The following is a 12,002-nucleotide window of genomic DNA, read 5'->3' as shown; positions in this document are numbered from 1 at the left end:
AATTTATAGGACTAAATGCCCATAAGAGAAAGCAGGAAAGATCTAAAATTGACATCCTAATGTCACAATTAAAAGAACAAGAGAAGCAAGAGCAAACAAATTCAAAAGCTAGCAGAAGGCAAGAAATAACTAAGATCAGAGCAGAACTGAAGGAGATAGAGACACGAAAAACCCTTCAAAAAATCAATGAATTCAGGAGCTGTTTTTTTTCAAAATATCAACAAAATATATTGACCACTAGCCAGGCTAATAAGGAAGAATAAGAAAAGAATCAAATAGACACAATAAAAAATGATATAGGGGATATCACCACTGATCCCACAGAAATACAAACTACCATCAGAGAATACTATAAACACCTCTACACAAATAAACTAAAAAATCTAGAAGAAATGGATAAATTCCTGGACATACACACCCTCCCAAGTCTAAACCAGGAAGAAATCGAATCCCTGAACTGACCAATAACAAGTTCTGAAATGGAGGCAGGAATTAATAGCCTACCAACCCAAAAAAGTCCAGGATCAGACAGATTCACAGCTGAATTCTACCACAGGTACAAAGAGGAGCTAGTACCATTCATTCTGAAACTATTCCACTCAATAGAAAAAGAGGAAATCTTCCCTAACTCATTTTATGAAGCCTACATCATCCTGATACCAAAACCTGGAAGAGACACAACAAAAAAAGAAAATTTCAGGCCAATATCCCTGATGAATATCGATGTGAAAATCCTCAATAAAATACTGGCAAACAATCCAGCAGCACATCAAAAAGCTTACCCACCACGATCAAGTAGGCTTCATCCCTGCGATGCAAGGCTGGTTCAACATACACAAATCAATAAGTGTAATCCATCACATAAACAGAACCAATGACAAAAACCACATGATTATCTCAATAGATGCACAAAAGGCCTTTGACAAAATTCAACACCCCTTCAAGCTAAAAACTCTCAATGAACTAGGTATCAATGGAATGTATCTCAAAATAATTAGAGCTATTTATGACAAACCCATAAGCAATATCATACTGAATGGGCAAAAACTGGAAGCATTCCTTCTGAAAATTAGCACAAGACAAGGATGCCCTCTCTCACCACTCCTATTCATCATGGTACTGGAAGTTCTGGTCAGGGCAATCAGGCAATTGAAAGAAATAAGCGGTATTCAATTAAGAAGAGAGGAAGTCAAATTGTCTCTGTTTGCAGATGACATGATTCAATATTTATAAAACCCCATTGTCTCAGCCCCAAATCTCCATAAGCTGATAAGCAACTTCAGAAAAGTCTCAGGATACAAAATCAATATGCAAAAATCACAAGCATTCCTATACAACAGAAACAGACAAACAAGAAAGCCAAATCATGAGTGAACTCCCATTCACAATTGTTATAAAGAGAATAAAATACCTAGGAATCCAACTTAGAAGGGTTGTGAAGGACCTCTTCAAGGAGAACTACAAACTACTGCTCAAGGAATTAAGAGAGGACACAAACAAATGAAAAAACCTTCCATGCTCATGGATAGGAAGAATCAATATCGCAAAAATGGCCATACTGCTCAAAGTGATATATAGATTCAGTGCTATCCCCATCAAGCTACCACTGACTTTCTTCACAGAATTTGAAAAAACTACTTTAAATTTCACATGGAACCAAAAAAGATCCCTCATAGCCAAGACAATCCTAAGCAAAAAGAACAAAGCTGGAGGCATCACGCTACCTGACTTCAAACTATACTGCAAGGCTACAGCAACCAAAACACGCTGTTTGCCTGGGTGTCACCAGCAGAGGCTGCAGAACAGCAATCATTACTGCCTGTTCTTTCCTCTGGTACTGGTACCAAACAGATATATAGACCAATGGAATAGAACAGAGGCCTCAGAAATAACACCACACATCTACAACCATCTGATCTTTGACAAACCTGACACAACAAGCAATGGGGAAAGGATTCCCTACTTAATAAATGGTGTTGGGAAAACTGGCTAGCCATATGCAGAAAACTGAAACTGGACCCCTTTCTTACACCTTATACAAAAATTAACTGAAGATGGATTAAAGACTTAAACATAAGACCTAAAACCACAAAAATCTTAGAAGAAAACCTAGGCAATACCATTCAGGACATAGGCGTGGGCAAAGACTTCATGTCTAAAACACCAAAAGCAATGGCAACAAAAGCCAACATTGACCAATGCAATCTAATTAAAGAGCTTCTGCACAGCAAAAGAAACTACCATCAATCAGAGTGAACAGGCAACCTACAGAATAGGAGAAAATTTTTGCACTCTATCTATCTGACAAAGGTCTAATGTCCAGAATCTACAAAGAACTTTAACAAATTTACAAGAAAAATATAACCCCGTCAAAAAGTGGGCAAAAGATATCAACAGACACTTCTCAAAAGAAGACATGCAGCCAACAAACATATGAAAAAATGCTCATTATCACTGGTCCTTACAGAGATGTAAATCAAAACCACGATGAGATACCATCTCATGCCAGTTAGAATGGCGATCATTAAAAAGTCAGGAAACAACAGATGCTGCAGAGGATGTGGAAAAATAGGAATACTTTTACACTGTTGGTGGGAGTGTAAATTAGTTCAACCATTGTGGAAGACAGTGTGGCAATTCTTCAAGGATCTAAAACAAGAAATACCACTTGACCCACCAATCCCATTACTGGGTATATACCCAAAGGATTATGAATCATTCTACTATAAAAACACATGCACATGTATATTTATTGCGGCACTATTCACAATAGCAATGACTTGGAACCAACCGAAGTGTCCATCAATGATAGACTGGATAAAGAAAATGTGGCACATACACACCACGGAATACTATGCAGCCATAAAAAAGGAAGAGTTCATGTCCTTTGCAGGGACATGAATGAAGCTGGAAACCATCATTCTCAGCAAACTATCACAAGAACAGAAAACCAAACACCACATGTTCTCACTCATAAGTGGGAACTGAACAATGAGAACACATGGACACAGGGAGAGGAACATCACACACCAGGGCCTGTCAGGGGGTGGGGGACTAGAGGAGGGATAGCATTAGGAGAAATATCTAATGTAGGTGATGGGTTGATGGGTGCAGCGAACCACCATGGCACGTGTATACCTATGTAACAAAACTGCACATTCTGCACATGTACCCCAGAACTTAAAGTATAATGATGATAATAATAATAATAATACTAAGATAATGAACTGAGTTTTCAAACACTTAGACATGCAAACAAAATTAAATCTCATAAACATATTCTTCTTGTCTGTATCATTCACAGTATACAAACACATTCTAAAAGCTTCTAGTTTAAAATAAAAAAGAAAACAAAAAAAGGGAGAAAAATCTGTGTATTCTACCAAAGTCCACTCCCTGATTCTATGATTAATAGTCAAGACAAAGAGAGATTTCTCCTTTCAGAATGGCACCACAGCACTGCTCCACTGTCTTCTACCTTGATCCAGGGTCTTTCAATAATTTCAGTATATCATACATTCATTTAGCTATTTAGAATTAAGAGTTACAGGTCAAATGATAGGTTCTCAGATTAGTTCCCGAATCTTCCCATCATGTCCTGGCCCAGCACCAGATAAATACACACCTCAATGAAATTACATAAATCAATACGAAGAAAGCAGAAGACAAGCAGACGAGTAGTTCCAACGACTACTAATAGTTGGTAGGAAGGTGATTAAAGTCAGACTTGGTATGATATTGTGAAATACATATTTGGTTTTAGTCCAGTCCCTGTTTCCTAGCATACAACTCCTAAACTCCTGAGGATCTCCAAAGTGTCTTTTTGTATGCTAATGAGTTGACTGATGGCTGGCAGCTCCTAGGTAGCTTCAGGATGGAGGCTAGTCACTTGAAAGGCCAAGACAGGATTAGAGGATGGGGGCTGACTCCCAACCTCCAGAGGAGAGGGACTAAAGCTTAAATTGCTCACCAATGGCCAATGATTTACTCAATCATGCCTATAAAATGAAGCTCCTATAAAAATCCAGAAAGGACTGGGTCTGAGGAGCTTGTGAATAGCCAAACACGTGGGGGCTTCCAGGAAGGTGAACAAGAACATGTCCACAAGCAAGGAGGGTGGTATACTCCAACTCCACAGGGGCAGAAGAAGCTCCTGTACTCAGGCCCCTTCCAGACCTGTCCTTTGTATCTCCTCATCTGGCTGTTGATTTGTATCCTTTAAAATATTCTTTGTAATAAACCAGTAAACATGCTTCCGAGTTCTGTGAGCTGCTCTAGCAAATTACCTGAACCCAGGGAGGGGGCTATGGGAATCCCGATTTACAGCAGGTTGGTCAGAAGCACAGGCAAAATAACCTGAGGCTTGCTATTGGCATCAGAAGTGGAGATCAGTCTCGTGGGACTGAGTCCTTAACCAGTATGATCTGATGCTATCTCCAGGTAGATGGTGTCAGAAATAATGGAATTAGGATGGGCATGGTGTCTCATGCCTGTAATCCCAGCACTTTGGGAGGCTGAGGCAGGCGGATCACCTGAGGTCAGGAGTTTGAGACCAGCCTGGCCAAAATGGTGAAACCCTGTCTCTACTAAAAATACAAAAATTAGCTGGGCGTGGTGGCATGTGCCTGTAGTCCCAACTACTCAGGAGGTTGAGGAAGAATTGCTTGAACCCAGGAGGTAGAGATTGCAGTGGACAGAGATCATGCCACTGCACTCCAGCCTGGGCAACAGAGTGAGACTCTGTCTCACAAAAAAAAAAAAAAAGAAAAAAAAAGAAAAAGAAATAATTGAATTATAGGACACCTAGCTTATGTCTACTACAGAATTGTTTGCTTGCTCGCTTGCTTGCTGGTGGGGAGAAATCCCCACACATCTGGTATCAGAAATGTGCTGTCAGAGTATGGTGGAAGAAATTGAGTTTGTTTTTCTTTTTCTACTCACTTGGGAATGAGTTGTCAAAAGCAAACGAACAAGAGACATCAAAAGTTATGGTCCCTGAGCTAAGCTATATTTTAAGAGCTGACTTCTAGACAGTCAATACAAATTACCTTAACAAGGTCTGTACCAACTCAGTTTCAATGCAGTTGTATAAACTTGATAACTGTAGATGTCTAAATTTACAGAGTTATTCTCTTAAGAAGCTGAGTAGGATGACACAATTAGCCCTCTTGAATTGCCGGGGTTCAAATAGGGTCAAGTTTGCTAATATAACCTTAGTGTAAGTCTCTGATAAATTATAAGGCACAGAATTTAGGGTACATACTATTGCCAGGCAACAAGTTATTAGATTTGATTACACAGCAGCGGCGAAGATAAATGGTGACTCATAGGTTTAAAAGCAAGTCTCTTTAGTGTAGGAGGTAACTATAGTTGATAGCCCACAGGGTAATTGAACACAACTTGCCTATTTTTTTCCCCAGGGAAAACCTGTTCAAAAGGAGTGACCTGTGAGCCCGGGATATGTGCTGTTTGACCTCAGAGAAGGCTGGGTCCCATCACTCAGTTCAAAAACAGCAGTTCAGTCTTCTTTTAACTCTAAGTATAGGTTGAACATCCCAAATCCAAAATGCTCCAAAATTCAAAATTTCTTGAGTATAAACATGACTCTGCAAATGGAAAATTCCACACTTGACCACATGAGATGGGTCACAGTTAAAATACAGTCAAAACTTTGTTTCATGCATAAAATTATTTAAAATATTATAAAAATTACCTTCAGGCTATGTATATATGAAATATAAATGAATATTGGGTTGTATCCCCAAGATACCACATTATGCATAGGCAAATATACCAAAACCTGAAATCTGAAACACTTCTGGTTCCAAGACTTGCAGATAAGGGATATTCAACCTGTACTAAAACCAGAACTCAGAGATGGGTAATTTAATCATCAGCAAATCCAGAAGACAACCTTTCCTGGAACTTTCTAACCAGAGAAATCTCATCCCAGATCTGAAACTTAAGCAGAAGGCAAGATTAAGGGTCATAATCTCATATGGATACCATACCTCTGCAGGACGCTTGTTAAGCAGCCATTTGTCTTCAAAGATTCATTTTAATGCAATCTCAAACTCTTTATAGAAATTAAACAGGCTTTAGAGGAGTAGTAATGGCTGACACAAAGTAGAATGTGAAAAGTGCTGTAAGAGAACGTGTTATGGAAATTCAGAGGAAGAAAAGAGTACTTCTCCTTGGAGAAGGGAGAAGGACCTCCAGGTGTTATCCTTATAAGGTGATTTATGAGCCCAACTAAGGATATACAGAACTGAAGCTGAGATCTATTCCAGTTAAATAGCTTTTTAAATTAAAACGGTGCACAGATGGACAGAGAGAAGATCAAATAGTTCAGCTTGACTAGAATTTCAGAAGAGCAGAGGAAGGTGATGTTGGAAACATACTTTGGTGTTGTAAAGGAATGGCCTCCTTAATTAGTAAAATCTCAAGTCCTCTAACAGATGAACAATAATAAACTCTTAACAATAAGAACAGGGTCGCTGTTCAATCGGGGACTAACTCTTCTTCCCTGTGGTTTTCTTTCTTCTGATTATTTTTATCATAGCTCCCAGGGTTATAATACTTAACTTTTTTCTCTAGGCAAAGCATGAATAAAAGCAAAATTAAATCCTATATTATTCTTTACACAAATAGGGTATTACTTTTTATCCAAATACCTTATATATATTTCATTGTTTGTATTTTAGTTATTTTGAAACATAATTTAGCTTAATTTTCAAATGGTGTTAAACTAAGAACAAAATTATCAGAAAACATCAAGGAAGAGTCTTAAACAAGTTACATGCCTATTGTTTTTACCTAGAAAGCTTTCCATATCATTTTTCTATTCTCATTATTTGAAAGACTGCTCATCTATGTTAGTTCATTTACTTTTTCCAAGTAAGGGCTGCAGCTTGTCATGAGGTATAATTGGGTTTCACATTCTACACTAGGAATTAGGGCGTTATTCTATAGGACTGGTAAAGAGTCCAAAAATGCAATGACTAGAAAAACTATATACAGTCAGCTCTCTGTATGTGAGGTTTCTACATCCACAGACTTAACCAACCCCAAATCAAAAATATTCAAGGAAAAAAAACACAGTAATAAAAAATACAAATAAAAAATAGAGTATAACAACTCTTTACATAGCATTTACATTGCCTTAGGTATTATAAATAATCTGGAGGTGATTTAAAGTATATGAAAGGATGTGTAGAGAGTATACGTAAATACTACACCATTTTATATAAAGGACTCAAGCATCCATGGATTTTTGTACCCATGGGAAGGGGAGGGGCCTGGAACCAATTCCCCAGGGATAACCAGGGACAACTGCAATCACAGTTTTATTTAAGGAAGATTTCTAGTGTAAGGGAGAAGATTAATAAAGTCAAGAAGGATAATGGAAACCGGAATTAAGAGGCTAAGTCAATAGCCCAAGTAAGTAGTAATGAAAGCATAAAATAGTATAGGCACAGTGATAAAGGAGAAGAAGGAATAGAGAATAAAAGATAATGCAGACAGATATCTGACAACTGTTATCTGTAGAATAAGGTAACAGGATGCAAAGATAACACCAAGTCTCTAAGTAAATCAATTTTGTAAGCAACCACTCCACTAGAGGATGGCAGCATTGTGCCGGGAAATAAGGGCAGAACAATAGTAACAGATGAAAAAGCAGCTGGAATGATGAGAAATCTGGGTTCAGGCATAGGCTCAGGAAATGAGAGGTTCAACACTGGAATCATGTTGAAATCAAGTCAGGCAAACTGTGATCAGAATCCAAAGCTCAAGACTCAAAATCAAGGATATGAGATCTCGATTCTAGAGTACTATAATATAAAGTCAAGATGATTTCAGAGTCATAAGTCTATTAGTTTTGTGCTACTAAAGTCTAAAGATTCCTGAACAAAAGATCACTATGCATTAAAGATCTACAGCTGCACTAATATGGATGTCACATATATCTACAAAACAGTCACATATGGCTCTTTATATCTGAATGAAATTAGTAAGAATTAAATCACATTTAAAATTCAGTTCCTTAGTCATGCTAGACACATTTCAAATGATTAACAGTCACATGTAGCTAGGGAGTACCATATTAGACAGTGCAGATATAAACTATTTCCATCATTGCAAAAATTTCTATTAGACAGCACTGATCCAGAGACTTGAATCTGAAAAGGAATAGTGGTTGTAAATGTTTCATATATTCCCATCATAACCCACCTATGTGCAAAGTACACACAGACATTTATTACCAAGAGGCTCCAGCTTCTGCAAACTAGAAAAGATACATCTAGCCTGGTCTCTTTAAAATAGACGTACATAATACCACCAATTAATTTATTCTCCAAATTTCTAAATATTTTATGAGGCATAAATTTTGTTTTAATTAGAGTTAAGTCACTATATAGAATCTACCTACATTTAGCTTTATATAATAAACACTTTTCAGAGTTAAAGATTAGTTTTCTCTGGACTATGCTTCTATTTTAATCAATTATCTGAGGCAGCAGGATAAAAATGACCTTAACTCAATGTATCAAATGTTTCTTTAACTGCAAATGCATTGCTGTTACATCAGTATGAAAGGTTAAAGTATAAAACATTTTTATCATTCCTTTTAAAACCCAACTATATCCTCAAGATAATGCTACCCATAGTTAAGAAATACTGTTACATTTTCTGTTCCTAACATCATTCACTTCCCTATATCCTGCTTCCTTTACAAAAAAAAAAGACTATGATGTTCAGGCCATGGCAAATTTTGGACCAATGCTCATTTTCCTGTACAGTACTCTTCATACATCAATCCATTCCTGTTTTAGACATCACTTCATTCAATTTTTCTTTTACAAAAAGGAGTTCACCTGCTTGAATATATTATACAAGATTCAAATTAATAAACCACCTAAGAATCTAGAAAATTATAATCACCTGATTATCTGTTAACATAAATTTTAACAAATAGCTATGATCCAATCCTGCCATCTACTGTTTCAAATGTGAAACTATACAGCTCAAAAGTATAAAACATGCTCAGTAATACCAGAAAGTGGTTAACACAGAATTTGTGCCAATTCCAATATTATATTAACATAATTAGAAAGCTGAGTAAAGAAAAACTTATGACAAACTCACACAAGGATCGGTATCCTTCCTGGCTTTTAAAAGACAAAGTACTGTATTATTAAATCCTTTGTTATCAGGGTAAATGTATATATTTACATTCAGGAGATTTCAGCTCCTGCATTTTTCCAGCCTCATTTACTTAAAGTTACTGATGCCTTTCATTTATAAGATTAGCATTGTTCAGTTCCAAGTAAATCCTCAACAGAATATAGAATATATTAGTTGTCTCAACCTCCAGCAGGAACAGGATTTGAAAGTCTGGTTACCTTAATCCTAACAACTGTGATGAGCCTTGGAAACGTGCTCCTCTTTTCAGAAGTCAGTAATTCTGCAGACCTACCTTTGGATACTATTCATTGGATTGGTGGCTAACCCTGTAATGGCCACTTCTATCGATTTAAAAAGTTCCCCAGCACCCAGTCCTGAGTTGATCCTAATTTCCCTAAACTATCTCATGTTCTCAGGGATCCAGCACATTTTGTACCCAGCCTATCAAAGTTTTAGGATAAGACACATTAGCTTCTTTTTAATAATCAGTTTCTCTATTTCACCATATTATTACTACACATGTTGTTCTATACATAAAATACTTCAACCATTCCTTTCTGCTTCCAGAACTATTTGAAACATTATTGACAGAAACAAAGTAGATGCATTCGATTCAAGTTTCTTAAAATGCTCTGCAGATTTTACCTTGAAATGCCAAATTCTTGGTGAGGCCTTTTGCCATTATTACGATCCCACCTTGAAGACTGTTCAACAGGCAGCAATCCTGAAGTTCCTGAGCTCCTCCTCAGCTGTGGAGTTGGCAAACTATTCCTATTTAGTCCCTGTTGAATAATTTAACAATGGTTAAAAATGTCACTCTTTAATATGCTATATATGTAATATTAGTGATGGCACATGAAAGTATCAATACGAAGTATATTTTTAACATGTACAGAGAAAAAAGAAACATTTTATTCTGAAAATCTGTCAATTTACTCCAAATTTCACACTGTATTTTGTTATTCTATTCCTCTTCCTCCTATTAAAAAATATGTCTGAACTCTATAATTTAAGCTAGATTCTTTTTCTTTTGTACATTTTACTACTTGTTTCATAAGAAACAATTGGCAATTTAAAAAGTGGATATGAAAGATTTACCCCGAAAATCAACTTCAGAGGACAATCTTAGGATCAGGGATGATCAGCCCTATATTCTAAATTTTTTATATTTTCAGTACAGTGCTATAGAATTTACTTAGCTGTTAATCAGGAGAAACTGCAGGATTCTGAGTTTGAATAAATGACTGAGTTAAATACAGAACACCTTTAGCATTAATATTTTGCCCTAATTTTAAAAAATATTCTCAACTAACCCAAATGTTCAATTAACCATATTCCATTTTTGACCATTATAAATGTTTTACTGAGATTTACATAATAGTTTCTGCTGCTTATGAATTTCCTCTATCAGCAGACACTGCAACAATCTCAGAGATAAGTATCTGTCTTATGTTTCAGTTTTCCCAAGGACACTGATTTTGTAAAGGTTAATAGTTAATTAGACCATCAGTGAAAAAGTCCTTTATGTTAATATCCTTGTTGACTGTCATTTAGGTTCATATGATCTTTCTTTGTTCTTAATGTGTATAAGATAGTTATATTATCTGTTCCTTTTCCCTTTTGCCTATTGTTTTTTCAATAAATGCCTTTGCCCTTTTCTGAAGTAACAACAGGCTTTTTATATGCTTTTCCAAAAGCAGAGACAAATTCGATATAGAACTCTAATAAGGAGTTTAAAGAACACAAAGAAAAGGAATAAGGGTTACTTCCTGGTTCTTATATGACTTACTCTATCAGTAGATTCCAGAACCCAAAATAACCTTGATTAACTACAATGCTCAGGAAATGAGGCATTTAGGCATCCTGTTTAATTAATATTATGTTTAAAATGTTCCTAAAATGTACCAGTACACTTTTCTACACACTAAATACTGATAACAATATGATTTCTGATTAAAAATTTTAAGAATTACTATTTTTAAAAATTACCATCCTGAGTATCAAATATCAATAGAAAATGCAAAGGAAGAGTAACATATAGAGTGAAAACTAACTCAAGAATACATTAAAATTATTTTATTTATGGTTTATTGCTATGTCCTCTGAATGCTTGTGATTAACCTCTTATAAGATAGAGTGCTAAAAAGAAGTCATATAACTAAATACTAGTTAATTGGGTTTTGACTAATGTAGGTGCTACTGTATAAACTTTAAAAAAAAAACCATCACACAACTATGATCCAGATTGTGATCAATACTTCTGAAATCCTTTTCCTCTAATTGGGTTTGCTTAACTTGTCAACATTTCTAAACCCTAATGCTGACAACTGATAAAATTAACTGATGATCAAAATCCCTACAAAAACTGTATTTACCTATTTCTAAGTTCTATAAGCATTACTACAATTGACAAAATTAACTGAAATAAATTTCGTCTTCTCTTGGTTAGTTTCCTTATCTGGAATAAAATGGTTGAGTAAAATAATTTCTAAAATGTTTCTAGTTTTAAAGTTTTATGATTTTAGCTATTGGCAAAGATACTGATAATAGTCAAATAAAAGAAGTAAAAGCACTCTGAACAAGAATAATGCATACCCATTTAGAACAGTATTTATTATTTTCTAAAGAAAATCCTATTTTGAAATATATTTTAAAGAGAAATTAATCCTCTATTCTAATGATATAAAAATCAATGCCTACTGGGCTACAGTAATCTTCAGTAGGTGTAAAAGGGGGGAAAACACGGTTCAAAAAACATAAAAATCATTTTAAAATAATGCTATGTAATTCGTAAAATGAATACGATAATGACCATT

At 35.7% G+C, this 12,002-nt stretch overlaps 1 protein-coding gene across 1 annotated transcript in view; it reads right to left on the bottom strand.

The window, feature by feature from the left end:
- Positions 1-12,002, bottom strand: part of PDE3B (phosphodiesterase 3B) — a 227,200-nt gene that overhangs the window by 69,918 nt on the left and 145,280 nt on the right. Inside the window, exon 4 of the mRNA XM_030829527.1 lies at positions 9,832-9,968. Within this exon, the coding sequence (XP_030685387.1) occupies positions 9,832-9,968 (137 nt within the window). The remainder of the gene's footprint in view (positions 1-9,831; positions 9,969-12,002) is intronic.

This window comes from Nomascus leucogenys, chromosome 15 (assembly GCF_006542625.1).
Source record: "Nomascus leucogenys isolate Asia chromosome 15, Asia_NLE_v1, whole genome shotgun sequence".
Taxonomy (NCBI): Eukaryota; Metazoa; Chordata; class Mammalia; order Primates; family Hylobatidae; genus Nomascus; species Nomascus leucogenys.
The sequence above is the reverse complement of the archived record's forward strand: the minus strand, read 5'-3'. Positions and strand labels throughout refer to the sequence as shown.